This window comes from Trichosurus vulpecula, chromosome 8, assembly GCF_011100635.1.
Source record: "Trichosurus vulpecula isolate mTriVul1 chromosome 8, mTriVul1.pri, whole genome shotgun sequence".
Taxonomy (NCBI): domain Eukaryota; kingdom Metazoa; phylum Chordata; class Mammalia; order Diprotodontia; family Phalangeridae; genus Trichosurus; species Trichosurus vulpecula.
Window position 1 is genome coordinate 141411336 of NC_050580.1, and position 20587 is coordinate 141431922.

The window sequence follows — 20587 nt, forward strand, 5'->3', positions numbered from 1 at the left end:
TTTAATTATTAGCCAAGTAGTTGTCATCAATATCAGCTAGTCTTTTAAAGTATCTTGACTTGAAGAGAGGAGACATTCATTTCATAGAGATGAAGTGAATTTTCTATAGACTATTAGTATAAGGTTATTGTAAAAAAACTTTTATAAAATTATTCATAAAGCCAAAAGAAAGGTACTAGTTGATGGGAGAAATGGAGCAGCAAGAAAGAAGTATGCAAATGATTTAATTGAAACATAGCCAGGGCCCCAAATTAAATAGTTCTCACAAATGGATACAAATAATCCCTTTCCATAAGGAGATCTGAGATCATCATTTGAGTGTAGCTGAATCATTTCAAAATATAATCAAATCAAAAACTATCCATAGTAAATTTTGAGTTGACATTCACCAGTTGCCCAATAGGCTTCTGGGCTGCATAATAATTTGAATATTGAGAAAGGAAAGCCATAAGCTTTTTCTCAACCATGACAAAATAAAATGGTCAATTTGGATGATTCAAACAGACACAAACAGTTAATTCAATGATAAAATCACACAAAGTCTGCTTGACAAAATTTGGCCAATTTGGCCAATGGCCAAAATGATTGACCCAGTATCTTATGCAGATACTTCTATAATTAGAAAAGTAAACATGTTGCTTAAAAAAAAACAACAAGGAATTGCAACCGTTCTATGAATTTACTATTGGATTATCCATTTTTATCCATTCCATTAGCACTAGTAACAGAGGGATGATTTAACATGAAAGATTTCCTCTGAATCCTATAATTGGTCTGTGGTTTCTGGCCATTCTGGACATGCTCATGGTGAAATACTGCATTTGTTATCTTGCCTCCTCAGAAATATTTTATGGTTTTAAATATCCCTCCCTTTTCCTTATCACAAGTGAAAAGCTTAATTTCTCTGATGAGGATCATATTAGAGATCTATCTGCTTTCTGGGACTACAGTGACTGCATCATTCATAAAGATCAACTCTTAGCTCCATTGTGTCCTACTATGAAGCCAGGGATCATCTGGCCTTTAAGTAAAGGGCATTGACGATCTGTAAATGAAGCACTTGTTCAACTAACTAGTAAGAGCTAAGCCGGCCTTTTGAGAAACCTATATTCCAGCAGAGGCATGGTGGGACAAATTAGAAGGGCATCATTCTTGAGGCAATTTGTCTAGTTAGCTAGAAACATAATTTCTGAAATAATCCCATGATAAATTCTAGCTTGAAAATCAGCACCTCAAAGAGGAGCTCTCATGATTTGTTAAATTAATCTGATGAAAGGCTTACACCAAATTTTTTCCCTAACCAGTCTAATTTAAGAATTTGCTAAATATAAAGTTATAATTATGCAACAATCAAAATATAGCTTAAGCCCCAATCCCATGTATCCCAAAGGAGATAATTTAAGATTTTTTCTTCTGAAGAAAAAAACTTTCAGGGATAGTATAAAACATGACAAGAATAATCTTTTGTAGAACTCTCCTTCCTCTCCATTCCCTTCTCTGGAGAAAATCACAAACATACCTGTTCTTGTGGCCATTTCTGTCTCTCTTCTGGTGTCCTAGCCTTGGTTTTAAAGCCCCTTTGTGCATCTCCAGCATGCTTTGAAGTAGGGGGAAGATTCAGTGATTTGGGCCTTCCTTCATGCCTGCTGGCACAGTGATCCACCTCTTCTTGTGAACATGTTTCTTTATAGTCATTTGGCACATTCTCCATTCCAACATGCTCTGGGCTCATTTCCCCTGTACTGTTGATACTGCTCATACTCATACTCATCTTGATCTCTGCTACGATCTGGTCAATGTCCTCTTCCTGTTCTTCCAGGTCAGCATCCTCTTTTCTTAAGTGATAAGGAGATGTCCCACCTGAGTTTCCATTGGCTTCTGCTGGATAATAGTCCTGGTAACTTTCTTCACTTGGACAATATTGTACACTTCCCTCTTGGTCTTGGATCTCCAAAGAAGATACCTCATCTTCCAGAATCTGGACATGGCTTTCTGGGTATTCCTGCCTGTCTTCTGCATCATTTCCATCATGGTGCTGAATTTTAGATTCAGTCCATTCTTCAACAGCCTCCTGGCATTCATCAGTTTCCACATTATGCTCATCATGGGGAATATACTCTTCCCCATTGCAGTCCATTCCTTCCAGGTAACTGTCATCTTCAGGACAGTATCTAATGTAATATGTGATTCCCTCCTCTTCTTCTGGAAGGCCTTCATCATAGTCTTCCTCTTCTGAGGTATTATTCACGTAATCAGAGCTGGAGTCTCCATCCCCACTGTTATCATTACACTCCTGTTCCACTGGGGTGGGACTTCCTTGCCTGATGGTGGCCAGTTCTACATCCTTTGCAGCATACTCTTCAAGTGAAAGGTCTGTTTCCTCACTCTTGGACTCTTTATTGTGAGAGGAAGTTGGGCAAGACCTCACTCTATGATCCAACATGTTGCTTGTGGTGCTCTGGTGTTTCCTGTTGGCCATAGCTGACTTCTTACACAGCAATCATTTCGAAGAAGTCACTATAAAGGAGAAATTTTAGAAAGAAGATATGCTCAGAAAAAAGTTCAATTGGAATAATAAATTAACATAAGACTGAAAATTAGCTACAATCTTGATTTCAAGAAAGGTTTATATTATTACTATTTTAAAGCAACCACTCAATTTGGCCTAAATATTCCTATCAAAAATTCTACCATACATAACTATTCCACAAAAAATTGTATCATAGAATAAGGACATTTGATTTCAAAAAGCATAGTGCCTGCCACAGTGTGTGCTTAATAAATGCCTGTTGCCTTTGCTTGAAAAAAAAATTGGAATTTTAGTTTGAGAGGACATAATTATATCCCCTTCCCATAATCTATAGTACAACTAACCGGATCTTTTCTTACTTCTTTCTGAGCGCCCCGCCCCCATTTCCTGTCTCCACGTCTTGGGCCTTGCTATTCCCCATGCTTGGGATGTGCTCCATCTCACCAATACGCCACAGAATCTCTCATTTCCTTCAAGACTTACCTTAGACACCACTTCTATACACCTTTCTTGATCTCCCCAACTGCTAGTTCTCTCCCTTGTTAACTATCCCATATTTATGTTGTATTCTATGTGCCCCCTCCCCTAAAAGACTATAAACATTAGAGAGAAGGGACATCCCTTGTATCAAACACAGGGCTTAATATGTACTTTAAAAATGCTTCTTAATTCACTGATATAAACTCATACACATTGAAATCTATTTCTATATTTATCTCTCTCCACTCCTCTCTGTTCTACCTCAATATTTATTCCTCATGCTACTCATTTATTACTTTTCCTATAATATTTTATATTAGTTGATGTATAATGATAGCATCTTTTTACATAATTGTCTTGTCTCCTCCCCCCCATTAAATCATAATTTCTGTGTCTTAGGTCTTCAAATCCTTCAAAATTCCTTGTATAAAGTAGATACACAGTAAACAATTATTCATTGATATATTTATGTTTATTGATATTTCTATAAGTTTTCTATGGATGGTCAGAGTTGTGCTATCATCAATATTCCCAAAAGAATCATAAAGGAAATATTTGATTTGTTTCATTTCATTAAATATACACATTTACTTATTTAACTATGCTCTTCTAGGGCACAAGTGATTCTCAGAGTAAATTTGATATCTTCAGAAGCTTCATTCACTCTGTCATAAAGTAGTTTCTAAAATTCTGTTGTGGGACACTGACTAATTTCCTTGTGATGTCTGACCTGACAAGGATGCCTTGTACAAAGTAGGCATTCAGGAGTAGGGCAGTACACTAGAGTGGAAAGAACACTAGATTTAGAATCTTAGGTCAATGTCAGTAGGGAAGAAGGTCTCCACTGAAATGCTCCTGGCTCTGTGACTGTCCCTGGCCTTGTGCTATTTTTGTCAATGATATGGATGAAGTAACAGGTGGCAGCTCTGTCACATTTACAGATAATACAAAGCTGGCAGAAATAACTAACTTGGGATGACAGATTAAGGATTCAAAATGATTTCATATAGTTAGCAGTTAACTAGTTATCACCTGAAAAAGATTAAGTCAAATAGGAATAAATGTAAAGTTTTACACTTGGGTTCAAATAATCAGCTTCACACATGTAAGATAGGGAGATGTGGATAGAAAACAATGAAAAATATCTGAAGTTCTAGTAGACTTCAAGTTTAATATCACAGAGCAACATGGAAACCAAGATAGCCACACTAGCCTAGATTACATCAAGAGAACACAGGGTCTAGAATGAAGGGGGAGATAGTCCCACTCAATTATGCTTTGGCCAAATTGAAGCAAACCACACCTTCAGTGTTGCATTCACTTCTAGGAAGGATATTAATAAACCAGAGAGGGGCCAGAGACTATGTTATTCAAGGATAAGTTGAAGGAACTATGTAAACCGTCTGCCAAAAGAAAGATTTAGACAAGGAGCTTATGGTTGTCTCTAAATATCTGAGGGGCTGTCACATGGAAGAGAGAACTAACAGTATTTACTGTGTTTCCTTATGGAGTTAAGAACTAATAGAAGGGATGTAAATTGCAGTGAGCAGATTCAGGCTAGATGTAAGGAAAAACTTCCAAATAATTAGAGCTATCCAAAAATGAAACTGGCTGCTTAGGAAAAGTAGATTCACCCTCACTGTAGGTATTCCAGTAAAGGCTAGATGACCACTTCTCAAAGGCAACTCTTCTACAAATTCAACAATATGGCAGCCTATGAGAGTTTATGGTTTGTGACCTGGGTTCAAATTCTAGCTCTGCTACTTGTTAGCTATGTAACCTTGCACAAATAACTTTCTGGAACTCAATCTTCTCATTTGTAAAATGAAGGGGTTGGACTAAATGATCTTCCAGGTCCCTTACAGTTCTAGGCCCTACGAATATACTATAAGATAGTATAATAAAATCATAAGCTGTCATTGAAACCCTTGTGGACTTAAAGTTAAATTGACTTCTAAAGCAGTGGCTTTCCTAGAGAGATGCTCCACCAAATAGCATCCTATGAGGCTAGAGAGTTCTCCTAAATGTGCTGTTATCTTTATTCTCAAATAGAGGCTGGACACATCATCAGGAGAATTTCCTGGGGAAAAAATAGATGTTCCAGGTACACTGAAAACAACAGAAAACTAAAGCATGTGAAATTAAATCACTAATTTCATTTACATAATATAAACAAAAACATATGTGGTCCCTAGGCAAAGTTTAAAAATTGCAATCCCCGTATCTCTGTCCACCAGAATCTTTGAGCCTTCACTGTAACATTTACAACTTGAATATATATGGGTGGAGGAAAGGGAGAGGGGGAGAGAGGGAGAGAGACAGAGACAGAGAGAGAGAGAGAGAGAGAGAGAGATTCAGAGAGACACAAGGACAGAGAGAGAGAGAGAGAGAGAGCAAGAAGTATATGCCACTGAGAGAAGTTATTTTTCTATTATATTAATAACCAATTGTTAGATTAGGATTAAGGCTTTTCCCCCCATTTATTTCCTCATTCAGGGACCAGGCCCTGTAAGTCAGCATCTAAAGGACATTGCTGATAGATGAGATTGCCCAAATCCTTCCCAAACAGGATTCTGGATCTTGGCCAGAACCCTACCCAACTAGAAGACCTAAGTATAAACGGACTCTACTTTAGGTGAATTCCAGCCCTAAAGCATTAAGTCCACGACCTTTCAGCCCACCTTCTAACTCCCATTGTGGTTTAGGGTAGTTCATGATGGACTAAACTAACCAGAGTGGTCTAGGTAGAGACAGATTCCTTTGTCCAGATTGCTGGAAGTGGCTAAGTCTCATGATCAGGCCATGTTCTCAGCAGGAGGAGCTGAAGGCTTCCAGCCCACCTCCTCATTTGAAAGTCTACTCCCTCATTAATTGTTCACCAATCAGGGTTGATTTTCATCTGTCAGGGACACCCCCCCCTTTCCAAAGGTATATAAGCATTCAGTGATCTCCACTCTCTTTGGTTACCAAGAGAAACAACTGACTATCAATTTATTGATTATCAAGCTACCCTAATTAATAAATTGATTCTTGATTACCCAGAAACTGTCTCCAGCTTTTCATTCTTCTCTCTATGGAGAAGAGAATTTTCTGAATTTAAAGTATACATTTTAAAAGAAGCATTAAATAAAGATCATCATTTCTTCCTGTGTGTTACATTGTAGACAACTATGTACTTTGCCCATCCCTCTAATTCTGGCTCAACTAAAATGACTCAATTTTTTTATAAGGGACAATTTGTTTACCACTATTCACTAAGAACATGTTTCTCAATGCTTTAGGAAATGTCTCAAGAGCATCAAAAAAAAATGTTACCTCAAGTCTGCTGAATACCATGGTTAACATAATGACTGTTTTACAACACTTGAATATCATTATTCAGGATTACAAACAATGAATGCAGTTAGTTACAGATGAACCCAGCCTCTAGTCAAGATCTAAAAAGATCCTCCAGAGCAGGGATATTGTCTTATACATTTTTTTTAATCACCTCAGTGCCCAACATATAATAGACATTCAGTACCTGTTTGTTGGATCAAAGAAGCTGACTTTCATTCATGTGGGCAACTAATTGCTCTAGGGGATAGAGCTCTGGGCCTAGATTCAGAAAGACAAGTTCTAATTCTGCCTCCAACCCTCACTAACTGTGTCACCCCAGGCAAGTAAATTAACCTCTGTCTGCTTCAGTTTTCTCATCTGTAAGGGGAATACTAACACTATCTACATAGCTGTCAGGAGGATAAAATAAGATAATTTTTGTAAAGCACTTTGTAAGCCTTAAAGTGCTAGATAAATAGTGGTCTTTATTATTGTTGTCATTATTATGGTTATTTTAAATAATACTGTTAGTAGGTGAAAATGCATTTTACATGTTTATGTGTGTGTGTATATATGTAAACACACACCCACATAACCCTTCTTTATCAATGAAAGAAAGGGAGTTTAAAACGTACCTTACAGTGATATGAAAAAGGCAAAGAGAAATTCTGTTTATCTTTTCAAAGACACACATAATTTAATTTAGTCAATAAACATTAAGCACCTACTATATGCCAGGCACTGTGTTAAGTGCTGGGGATACAAGGAAAAGTGAAAGTCCCTGATCTGAAGGGACTCACAGGCTAATGGGAGAGACATCCTGTGAATGACTATGTACAGACAATATAAATATGGGATAAACTGGAAACACTCAAAAGAGGAAAGGCACTAGCATCAAGAGAGATCAGGAAAGGCTTTCTTAGGAGGTGAGATTTTAGCTGGGTCTTTACAGAAGCCAGAAAAGCCAGGAGGTAAAGAAGGACAGGGAGAACATTCCAGGTATAGGGGACAGCCATTGAAAATGCCCAGTACTTAGAGATGGAGGATCACATGAGGATTGAGTCAGAGTGTAGGATGTTAGTAAGAAGATGGGAAAAATATAGGGGGAAAAGATGTTATAAAAGGGATTTGAATATCAGAGGATTTTATATTTGACCCTGTAGGAGCTAGGGACACGCTGGAGTTACTCAGGGGGAGGTAACCCAGAAGACTGCTACTAGTATTTATTCATGGTTTTCAGGAAATTTTGATCAATTCACATATTCAGACAAACTGAGAAGCTGAGAAAACATCTCTGAAAACTAAAATTACAGGAAATGGAATTGAACATGTAAGGAAATAAAGAAAGGGATCATCTCTAATAACCTCTACTTGTCTTACATTTTTGTCTAAATAATCTCTTCATTCATCAACTATTAATTATTATTTTGTTCATTCAGGAACATAAAATGAAATTTAAAACTAAAAAAAATAAAGTTGAAGAGGAAAGAGATTAAGGGGAAGTGGATTTGCTATTTAACTGAGAGAAACAAAGAAGGAAGAATTAAACAACTGGATTAAAAAGAAGTAAAAGGAATTAATAAATTAAACAAAACTCCAAAATCAGGGAAAGGGAAGAAAGGCTCCAGAAAGGGAAGAAAGCTGGTGGAAATTGGATCACCTTAAAAAAGCAGAGTAAGCAAAAATAACTGAAGAGGCAAAGTACTCTCTTTACAAAGGAAGAGAGGAAAATCCTAATTAAAAAATGTTAAAGACAAATGGAGGCAATAAATAAATGTAACTCATAACTTTAAATGTGAATTGATTAAGCAATCCAATAAAAACAAAAAGGAGTGACTGATTGGATTAGAAAACAAAACCACATTATCTGTTGCTTACAAGAAGCACACCTAAAAACAAAGACATGCACAGAATAAAAAATAAAAGGCAGAAAAATTTACTATGCATCAGATGAATCCAAAAAAGCAGCAACATCAGATAAAGCAAAAACAAATACTGACAATGTATAAGGAGATAAATGAAGAAACTACATTATACTGAAAGGGAACACAGACAACCAATATCAATATTAAATTTATATGCACCAAATGCCCTTGCATCTAAATTCATAAAGGAAAAATTAACTGAATTACAAGAAGACACGGATAATAATACAATTGTGGCAAGAGATTTTAACGTCCTTTTATACCTTTGGGACAAATCTAACAAAAAGATAAGCAAAAGGGAAAATGTAGAATTAATCAAATTTCTGGAGAAACTAGAGCTTAAAAAACTTGTCATCTTCTAAACAGAAGAAATACTTTCGTCTAAATTCGTGTTCTTCAAAAAGTCCAGGAAAGAAGGGCTCCCACTCTATAACTCCCCCCATTAATATTTTATATATACACACATATATATATGTCTTATTATGTATGTAGTTGTTTCAAGGTTCACTTGAATGTGAGCTCATTGAGGACAGGAATCTTGTTTTGTCTATCTGTCTATCCCTAGCCATTAATATGGTATTTTACAGATAGTAAAAGCTTAAGAAATGTCTGTTAAGGTATTGCTATCTATGAATTGCAAATATTGCTCTCTAGTTTTATCACTGGCCTAGTCTATTGCTTCAGTCTAAAAATCCCAGAGTTGACTATAAAGGAAATTGGACACAAACTAGAAAACATACTACCCATGTTAAAAAAAAAACCTGTTCTTCTATACCTTTTATATTCTGTGTAATTCTAGTTATTATATCCACAGAAATAACAGTCAAAGTACCAATACAAACATCATACACTGCACAATTTGCCCCATTCTCCATACTGGTTGAAATTTTTAGCCTTTTTAGTTTTCATTCTACCCTAAGGATAGCTGTAGTTGTAAATGGAGGGACTTTCATGTATTATGATAAGTGGCTAACAAAAGTCTTCAGTTAGATCAGGTAAGATAAGGACAGAGAGAAGGGCAGTTCAGGTAAGGAAGATTAAAACAAACTTTTGGGACAAATCTAACAATACTTTTCACTCTGGAAAGGTAAAGACTGAGAGATGTGGTCTTGATGGGGTACAGGCCCAGAGACCTTTTCTTCCTAACCCCAAAAAAGCCCATTTGTCTTTAGGCCCTGGAAGAAACCCCTACCTTGAATTCTCCTTGACTCTTCCCTGCTTGATTCGGTTTTAGCCTGAGGCTATAGCCTCGGATTCTTATTAGGCCCAAATCTCTCCCTCTATTGTTACTTTAGACATGCATGCCTTCAGTTACTTCCCAACCTTGATATTCCTTCAGGAACTTCCTGCCCTTGATCCCATTCTCTTGGATCCTGGACTCTGACTCCACCTTATTTTCCTTACACTTCCCCTCAGGACCATCCCAAAAGCCCCCCACCAGTCACCACAGACAACCCCTCAATCTTTCGCACAATCTTTTATGTATTTAAATCCCATCCGGCTTCCACAAGGCGCTCAGATTCTTTAGGAGTCTAGCCTATGGTGGGGCTGCTGGAGGATCTGGCCAGTGTAGCTGGTCCCTAATAAACTTTGTCTTTTTCTTTGGCTAAGAAGGCTTGAGTCGAATTCTTTCGGCAGGACCCGGTGCGTCAATATTTTGGGGTGTCGAGCACCTCTCAACCTTTCACCTCTTCAGTCTAAGTCCATAAAAGAACTATTAGGAGGCAGATAATTTGAAACTAGAACTGCAAAATTAAGGAGCAATCTCTACATACATATACAAAACTACACAAAAAGGCAAGAAACACTTTATACAGTCAATAGTCATCTTGGAAAACTAATTCCATTTACATGTTGGGAAAAGCTACTGTGGCCAAAGAATTTTCACATGGTTGTCAACTTTTTGGAAAAGTTAATCGTCAGACTTAGCTATGTTGCAACTGAAAACTAGATGAGTATATTTCTCAGCTCAGTAACACCTGCCAAAGCTCATGCTCCAATAGTGTAAACCAAGGGCCCAATGTCCCACTATGCACCATGACAAGACACTGGAATAGAACTTTTATAGATATGGTAATGTAATACAGGGAAAATTAGGAACCCCTGAGAAACCCCTAGCTACTGACAAGGACCCCCAGAAAGAATGGGTTCAGATATCTTTGGCATTTAGCAAACCCCCTGGGACTCCATGACTCCACCAAGGAATGTCAATAGATAGGACCATCCCACTGAAGGATAACCTGGCAGACCCTTTCTAGCAGATATTCCTGGGGCTCCCTGACTCCACCAAGGAATGTAAATGAGATTATCCCACTAGTATGATAACCTGACTGAATCTTTTGATCAGCCAGGACCTTTGTTCCTGTTTCCCTGCCCTTTACACCCACATATCCTATATAAGCCAAGCCATCAACCCAACACATGGCCATTGATTTGTGGTATAGTACCCCAATGGCTGCCGGCTAATAAATTCTCCACTTAAAACTTATACTCTGTGGTGTGTCTCGCTCGCTTCTGGTACAACGTGTAATAGGCTGAAAATATAAATATTATAGGAAACATTTTTTCCATCACATCACTGATGTTAAAGAAAAAAAAAGTCCTAAATGTGTGAATGATTATACCCTTAACTTTCTGAATATACTATCATAAATACCAACATACACTTTCTTTCTTTTTTCTTGGGGGGGGGGGATTATTTATTTATTTATTTAAGATTTTTCATTATCAGCACTGATTTTCACAAGAGTTTGAATTACAAATTTTCTCCCCATTTCTACCCTCCCCCCAACTTCAAGATGGCATATATTCTGGTTTCCCCATTCCCCAGTTAGCCCTCCCTTTTGTCACCCCACTCCCTGCCATCCCCTTTTCCCTTACTTTCTTGTAGGGCAAGATAGATTTCTATGCCCCATTGCCTGTATATCTCATTTCCTAGTTGCATGCAAAAACTTTTTTTTTAATATCTGCTTTTAAAACTTTGAGTTCGAAATTCTCTCTCCTCTTCCCTTCCCACCCACCCTCCCTAAGAAGGCAAGCAATTCAACATAGGCCACATGCATATCATTATGTAAAACCCTTCCACAATACTCATGTTGTGAAAGACTAACTATATTTTGCTCCTTCCTATCCTATCCCCCTTTATTCAGTTTTCTCCCTTGACCCTGTCCCTTTTCGAAAGTGTTTGCTTTTGATTACCTCCTCCCCATATCTGCCCTCCCTTCTATTGTCCCCTCTTTTTATCTCCTTCCTCCTTCTTTCCTGTGGGGTAAGATACCCAATTGAGTGTGTATGTTATTCCCTTCTCAGGTCAAATCTGATGAGAGCAAGATTCACTCATTCCCTCATCTGCCCCCTCCTCCCTTGCTACAGAACTGCTTTTTCTTGCCACTTTTATGTGAGATAATTTACCCCATTCTATCTCTCCCTTTCTCCCTCTCTCAATATATTCCACTCTCATTCCTTAATTTGATTTTTTTTAGATATCACCCCTTCATATTCAACTCACTCTGTGCCCTCTGTCTCTCTATGTATGTATATTCCCTTCATCTACCCTAATACTGAGGTCTCATGAATTACACACATCATCTTTCCATGTAGGAATGTAAATAAAACATTTCAACTTTAGTAAATCCCTTATGATTTCGCTTTCTTATTTACCTTTTCATACTTCTCTTGATTCTTGTGTTTGAAAGTCAAATTTTCTATTCAGCTCTGGTCTTTTCACTGAGAAAGCTTGAAAGTCCTCTATTTTATTGAAAATCCCTATTTTGCCTTGGAGCATGATACTCAGTTTTGCTGGGTAGGTGATTCTTGGTTTTAATCCTAGCTCCATTGACCTCCAGAATATCATATTCCAAGTCCTTGGATCCCTTAATGTAGAAGCTGCTAGATCTTGTATTATCCTGATTGTGTTTCCACAATACTCAAATTGCTTCTTTCTGGCTGCTTGCAATGTTTTCTCCTTGATCTGGGAGCTCTGGAATTTCACAACAATGTTCCTAGGAGTTTTCTTTTTGGGATCTTTTTCAGGAGGTGACTGATAGATTCTTTCAATTTCTATTTTACCCTCTGGCTCTAGAATATCAGGGCAGTTCTCCTTGATAATTTCTTGAAAGATGATATCTAGGCTCATTTTTTAAATCATGGCTTTCAGGTAGTCCAATAACTTTTAAGTTATCTCTCCTGGATCTATTTTCCAGATCAGCAGTTTTTCCAATAAGATATTTCACATTGTCTTCCATTTTTTTCATCCCTTTGGTTCTGTTTTAGAATATCTTGATTTCTCATAAAGTCACTAGCTTCCATTTGCTCCAATTTAATTTTGAAGGTAGTATTTTCTTCAGTGGTCTTTTGGACCTCCTTTTCCATTTGGCTAATTCTGCCTTTCAAGGCCTTCTTCTCCTCATTGGCTTTTTGGAGCTCTTTTGACATTTGAGTTAGTCTATTTTTAAGGTGTTATTTTCTTCAGTATTTTGGGGGGTGTCCTTTAGCAAGTCATTGACTTGTTTTTTATGGTTTTCTTGCATCATTCTCATTTTTCTTCCCAATTTTTCCTCTACTTCTCTAACTTGCTTTTCCAAATCCTTTTCGAGCTCCTCCATGGCCTGGGACCAGTCCATGTTTTTCTTGGAGGCTTTTGATATGTAGGCTCTTTGACTTTGTTGACTTCTTCTGGCTGTATGATTTGCTCTTCTTTGTCACCAAAGAAAGATTCCAAAGTCTGAGTCTGAATCTGAGTCCATTTTTGCTGCTTGGTCATGTTCCTAGCCAACTTACTTGACCCTTGAATTTTTTGTGGGGGTAGAGTATAGAGTACTTTGTCCCAAGCTTGAGGGGCTGCGCTGTTGTTTTCAGAGCTATTTCTACACAGGAAGCTCTGCCCACACCAGCACTACTCCTCCCCCAAGAACCGCCAACCTGGACAGGACTGAGATCTAAGCTGGCTCTGCACTCCTGCTTAGGTCCACCACTTAATTCCTCCCACCAGGTAGTCCTGGGGCCAGAAGCAACTGCAGCTATAGTTCTGTAGCTGTATCACCTCTGCTGCCCACTGGGGTGGTGGCCAAACTGCGAACTCCTTTCACTCTGTCCTAGCAGCTTTTTCCCACTAACCTTCTCTGTTGTCTTTGGTGTTTGTGAGTTGAGAAGTCTGGTAACTGCCACAGCTTACTGATTCAGGTGCTAGGGCCTGTTCCACCCTGCTCCCAGTCTGACTGGTCCACGGGGCCCACAATGGGCTCTTCTCCTCTCTGCTCCCAGGTGCTTGCAATAGACCTTACCCCACAATCATCCAGGCCGTCCAGAGCTGAAGCCCTGCTTCCCTCTGCTATTTAGTGGGTTCAGCAGTTCTAGAAATTGTTCAGAGCCATTTTTCAATAGGTATTTGGAGGGACCTGGTTGGGAGCTCATGCAAGTCCCTGCTTTCCAGCTGCCATCTTGGCTCTGCCCCCCAGCATACCCTTTCAATGAAAAATCCATTAGTACCACCTTCAGAAGAAGAGTTAGTTTGCTGGATTGTGTGTTTGATTTACCCTGGCAATTTTTATGTTCTTAACTGGATTCTCAAATGGGCCTTTACCTTCCTTCAGTGATCCAACAAATTGTTTATTAGCCATTTTTCATAACACATGAAAGTTCTTCCTTTTATGATAATGTTCCCCCAATGTAGTTATAGTACTGATTTATCTATCCACAGGCATTCCCATGGTATAATGAAAAAAAAAAAAGACTAAAAATTTCAACCAACATGGATAGGAGGGGAAATTGTACAGTGACTTGCATTGAGAGTGGGATGTTTGTATTTCTGCAACAGTCAAGCAACTTTTATCTGTTTTCCCAGAGTACGGTATCTTTCCTGGAGAAAGTAAAAGGAATTGAAGAATAATGCTTCTCCATACTCTAAGCTGTTAGGAGAATAAAGTATTCTTAAAGGAATCAGAAATGAGGCTTCAGAGAGAAGAAAAAGGGATATGAAGTGGAAGAGGGAAGACTTGACACTTGTCAAGATATAGGGAGTGAAAAGTGTTCCACAGATAAGAAAGAAAAAGGAAAGGACATTTATACAATTAGAGATTTAAATATATATTTTGAACTCTTCCTGAAGAGAAGGATGCTCAGTGTTCTAAGGGAAAGTGCTACCTGCTCCCCAAATAGTGATGTAGTAGAGCCACAGAAGCTGTGACGTGGAAGATCACCAAGTAAGTGTCAAAGGAAGAAGATAGTTGGTGATTCCCCATTCAAGGCTACTGAAACAGCTTATTTGTTGAGCTGATAATAATAGAGAGACAGGTATATTTTCTTCTTTAGGGTATGTATCCAAGACAACAGTTTCCCAAAACTTATCTTGATAGTACTCAACTATTCACTTCCAGTGATTAACGTAGGCAAGATGGCAGTACCAGAAAGAACCTAAAAAGTATTAACAACGATTATAAAGTTTTGGGCAAGGAACTAAAGACCACAAGAACACAGACTGTTTTGCTCACTGCTGCCCATGAAAGGCAAGGGATGCAGAAGAGGAAAATAAATTTGGGAAGTGAAAAATTGGCTAAGTAGATTGTGCCTGTGACTAGAATTTGGATTCTTGGATTATGGTTCACAATACAGAGTTGAGAGACTACTGGCCAAAGGATTTACACCTAATGGAAATGAGAATGCATTTGTCAGATGTCTTGAAAATTTTATCAAAAAAGATTTTAAACTAAAAAATATGAGAAAGGTAGAAAAGTTGAAAAAGGTAGAAAAATGGAAAGTAGCTAAAAGTTGAGGATACCATAGAGAGTAGCTACAAAGAAGGCATAAGAATAAGAGTTGAGAAACCAAATGCTCACAGAAGCCAAAATTCAAGAAAGGAACCATTATTAAAATTCATGGTCCCAAATGTCTGTATAGAAATGTCCAAAGTTAATAGAAGAAGGCAAATTCAACTTCATGGGTATCACTGAAATTTGTTGGAATGGAATCTATGATTGAGCTATGTCTCTTGGCAGGGTTTTGTTTTGTTTTTAATAGAACCTATAATTTCATCAATGTAGTGAATGAGGAACTTCCTTTGCCAATGTAGATTGGTCATTTCTATGCAACTTATAGTTTTAGAGGTTGCTTGGCACACTGAAAGGTTAACTTAAAGAGTCAACTAACATTCATTAAGAACCTACAATGAGCTACATACTAGGAATACAAACACAATAAATGAAGCCATCTCTACTTGCAAGGAACATTCTTTACAGCAAGGGAGACAACGAAATCATCATAAGTATATATAGAATAAATACAAAGAGGATAAACACAGATAATTACAAAACACTAAACTACAAGGTAGTTTGGGAAAGAGGGTGGTAGCAATTGGGAGGATCCAGAAAGGCTTCACATAGAAGATGGTGCTTGAGCTGTATCTTAAGGAAAAGATGGATTCCTACGAAGCAAAGGTTAAGAAGGAATGCATGCCAAACATGAGGGAAGGCCAATACAAAAGCACAGACATAGGATATGAGGTGTCACATGAAGAACACAGAGACCAGTTTGGCTGGCTACATGTAACATGGGAGGAGAAATAATAGACAGTGAGGCTGGAAATATATGGTGGGGTGAGGTTATAAAGAATTTTTAAAGATAATCAAAGTCTAGATTTTTATCTTAGAGAAGATTGTTAGGCCATCTTCAGATCTTCACTAAAGAAAAATCACTCTCATAACAGTGTGTGGGATGGACTGAAATGAGAGGAGACTTGAGTCAGAAATACCTATCAGAGGCTATTGCAATAATCTAGACAAAGGATGAAGAAGGCCTGAGCTAAAGTGGTAGCTGTGTAAGTAGAGAGAATAGGAGGCAGGACATGAACCTAGGTCTTCCTAACTCTGATGCCAACCCTGTATCCACTATACCACACTGACTCTCTGAATAGGTATACCTACTTCAGAAGAAACAGGACAGGAATAAAAAGATGAAGGGTTCTAGAGTAGCACTGTATATCATGTGAGAAGATCTAAGAACCAAAAAAGGAAAGTAAGATGGAAAACGTTCGCGTGAAGATCAATGCAGGGGCCAAGATAAGTGATTCTGTCATTGGAATATAATAGAGACCACCTAGATAGAAAAAAGAAATAGATAAGGACTTTGAGAAATATCACAAACTTGAAATAGAGGCATGACTTAGTTTATCATTTTGTTGTTCAGTCATTTTAGTCATGTCTGAGTCTTTGTGACCCCATCTGGGGTTTTCTTGACAGAGATACTGGAGTGGCTTGCCATCTCCACCTCTAGCTCATTTTACAGATGAGGAAACTGAGGCAAATGGAGTTAAGGGACTTGCCCAGGGTCACACAGCTGGTAAGTGTCTGAGGCCAAATTGAACTCAGGCCTTCCTGACTCCAGGTCAGCCCTCTATTCACAGTGTCATCTAGCTGCCCAATGTAGTTATAAGGGATAATTTTATCTAGAATTAATCAGATATCTGTTGTTTTGTAAAAATTAGAGAAGGTAATGACTTTTTGATTTGCCTTAGTGATAATTTCAACCTTCAAAAGATGAAGGAAACAAAAAGCAGAAATTTTATTCTCACTACATGGAACAACTTGCTGCTGGGATAGAAATGATGGGAACCCTGGAAAAAGTGACTACTCTCTTTAAGATTTTGTTACAGAGCAGAGGAAACCTAGACATAGTCTTACATGTCCCCTAGAGGATCTCCCCCCTCTCCTTGTGCCTAGCTCCCCACTGTATTATCATGCCTCCTTCCCCTTCAAAGTAGCACTTAATGTTTATTTTAACATCAGTTCACCCAAATCAAAATATTCACCCTGGGAAGAGGGAAAGAGGCTCTGTAGTGATTCTTCCTCCTAAAAATGGCCCTCAGCCAAACAGCCCCCTGCAGACAAACCATGGTTGAAACAGCAGCATTCTGCTCAAGACTATCTTGTTGCAGCATTAGCTAGGAAAAGAACTGTGACTCAGTGATTTAAAAATAAAAAATGGGATTAAAAGGAGGCCAAAACAGCTCTTATCCCTGGAAACTGTTCTTTAGAAACAGGCCTCTCTCTCTCAATGAATTCCCACCTCTTTCTTGCAGAAAGTGGAATGAGGGCTTCAGTTCACCTAAGATATCCATTACAGCTCAGTGGCGCATCTGAAACTTCATATTCTCCTAATGTGGACACCCCAGATTGTGAAAGAGATCTCCCCTACTTAGGATTTCTATGACCAGGTCTCAAAAACTCATCAACCACAGACACTTGGGGAGACTTGCAAATAGCTAAACAATTTGTTTAACAAAGACGCAGTGGCTAGGTGTGGTGACAGAAATTGGGAATCCCAGCAACCAGGGAGGCTGACACTGAGGCTGGTGGACACCTTTTGAGCCCAAGAGTCTTACATAGCAGTGGGCTGACCTGAATGGGTGTCAGCACTAAGTCTGGCATCATTATGGTGAGAGGGGCAGGGAGGGAGGTCTACCAGCTTGCCTAAGAAGGGGCAAACTGGTACTGGTCAGAAAAAGAGCAAGTCAAAGCTCCCTTGCTGATCATTAGTAGAATGGAGTCCATCAGTAACCCCTGTAATTGCAGCCTAGGTGAGATAGAGAATGTAGAGGAGTAACTATAAGAAAATAAGAAAGACAGGGATTTTATTAAGGTTGATGGGACTGTAGAGACTACCAGTATAACTTCTACCTCCTCCCCCCACCCAACTCCCACAAAAGGTCAGCACCTACTGCCTCCTGAAGCTAGGGATGAAGACTCACAGCACATTCCCTTTCCCCCTTGTACTTGGAGAAGTAGATCAACCACCACCCCTATTCCTTAATTGACCATAGTCTTATTTTTGCTAGTATAGTTCTGATTACAACCCATCTAGAATTCGTAGGCTTAGATAGTTAGTTGCCTAATGCTCAGGGAGGTCAAGTTACTTGACCATGGTTATACAGCTAATAAGTGGCTGAAGCAGAATCTGAACCCAGGTTCTTCTGACTACAATTCCAGTCACAAATCTGGCCTCAGACACTGATAATTCCAGTAATCCATCCATACTACCTCTCTTTACTGAGCATCTGGTAGACAAAAAATCAGTTTGTGCTTATCTTCAAAATAGAATTTCCTCTTATTTCTAGGATGAATTCATCAAACATGTTGTCCTTGGTCATCTTTTCTCATTGCTCCCTCTCAAAGTCCATCTACTCTGACTTCTCTTTTCTTTCTTTCCTTCTTCCTTTCTCTTTCTTTCTTTTTCTTCTTTTTTTTTTGAGGCAATCAGGGTTAAGCGACTTGCCCAGGGTGACTCAGGTCCTCCTGACTTCAGGGCTGGTGTTCTACCCACTATGCCACATAGCTGCTCCATCCCACTCTGATTTCTATATGCTGATGATGTATATCACACACACACATACATACATATATGCATACATATATATATATGTATATCCAAGTGCCAACTTCTCAAATGTTCTTCATGTTCCATGGCCCCAATTATTTGTCTTCCTATGATTTGTAAATCAATGCATCTTAAAAATCAAACTCATCATCTCTCCTACTCCTCAAAATGCCTCCCTTGGTTTGAAATCTTAGAATTATCTTCGATCTCATTTGACACACACATCTCATAAGTCACTCTCTCAAGCTGTCATCTTATAGTTATCCTTCACTAATAAACTTCTAGGAATAACAGTTGGCATTAGTTTCTTCTGCTTCTTTACCACCCCACTCATTCCTCAACCTACTGCAATCCAGTTAATCAAAGGCCTCACCACTCTCTACTAGAATGCCTTCTCAGTGGTTAACAATTACATTTCCTTTATTCTAGGCAGCCATTTCAGTCTTGCCTGTTTACAGTCAATCTTTCAAATAGATTCGAAAATAGCTTAATGAACAGGTCTATGTCACTTCCCTGTTCAAAAGCTGTTTGTGGCTCTCCATTGCCTGTAGAATGAAGTACAAACCTTTAGCTTTGCCACATCCAATGCCCCTAATTGGCGACTGCATAGCCAGAACACCATCATAGAAGCAATATTCCACTCCACTGCAAACTTTACTCTGCTGGCTTCTTCTAACCACTCGTCTTTCCCCAACCCACAGCCCAACCCTTTCAGGTTCTTCTTTACATTTGGACAGGTTTCATCAGAATTTAAGTTCCTGGAGGTCAGGAGGCCCATCTTGCTTGTATTTGCATCCTAAGCACTTAACACAGTGACTGCTATGTAGTTACTACTTAAATGCTTTTGCTATCTACTTATTTGTGTGCATGTCATATTCTTCCTATTAACAAAAATCATTAGAGAACTCTGAACTCACAGATTATTAAAGAGGAAAGATCTTTTAAAAAAAAATCATGCAGCCCAACTTTCTTAATCTACAGGTGATAAAACAGAGGCCCAGAGAAGTGAAATGATTTACCCAAGATCCTATCGCTAGCTAGTGGAAAGGCTAGAACTACAGTCCAGGTGTTTGGATTCCTGTTCCATGTTCTTTCCACCACATGTGTTGACTCTAATAATATGTTGCTGGCTTAATTTTTTGGGGGGGGTCTGGCCTTAATTTTAAATAGTCCCTAAAATAACAATAGCACTTTCCTTAATAAGCTAACAAGCTTAATAAGCTAAAGAAAAGGTCGAGTTTCTCTGATATTCTAACCAAGAATTTCCTACGTATTTCCCTTTTTACTACATTAAATATACTCTTCTCTCTTCCATTTGTATGGTTTTCAGATGCAAAAAGCTATATGCTACCTGCCTTCTCTCTTTTATTGCACCCTCTTTTGCTTTTCTGATGCCTTGAGCTAGAGAAGGAAATGGCTAACCACTCCAGTATCTTTGCCAAGAAAACCCCAAATGGGGTCATGGAGAGTCACACATGACTGAAATGACTGAACAACAACAACACAATATTCCACATCCCATTTACCTCCCCCATGAATTTTCTCACTGATTTAAATACAGTCAGAAGGTATGCAGGAGCTTGGTTCTAAGAGCTGAATATATAAAGTGAATTTGGATGGCACTTGATTATTACCAGGCATCGCCTACCCGAAAATCAGCACAGCCAAAAAACAAATTGAATATAAAATTGCTTGACAGTTGTTCACTAGCTATGACGTACACAAAAATATCAAAGATTTAAATATTTAGAAAATTAACTACCTAACAAAGAGGAAGGAAAGAAGGAAGGGAGGGAGAAAAGGAGGGAGAAAGGGAGGAAGGAAGGAAAGAAGGAAGGAAGGAAAAAAGGAAAGAAGGAAGGAAGGAAAGAAGGAAAGAAAAAGAGAGAGAAAGAAAAAGGAAAGAAAAAATCAGGCTCAGAAAATGGACCTTCCAAAAAGCTTATACAGAATATAATAAATACAAGAA

At 38.5% G+C, this 20587-nt stretch overlaps 1 protein-coding gene across 1 annotated transcript in view; it reads right to left on the reverse strand.

Moving 5' to 3' along the window:
* The window catches only part of APBA2 (amyloid beta precursor protein binding family A member 2), a 208120-nt gene that overhangs the window by 133034 nt on the left and 54499 nt on the right, over positions 1 to 20587 (reverse strand). The window contains exon 2 of the mRNA XM_036736849.1: positions 1520 to 2517. Coding sequence (XP_036592744.1) covers positions 1520 to 2479 — 960 coding nt within the window. The 5' untranslated portion in view covers positions 2480 to 2517. The remainder of the gene's footprint in view (positions 1 to 1519; positions 2518 to 20587) is intronic.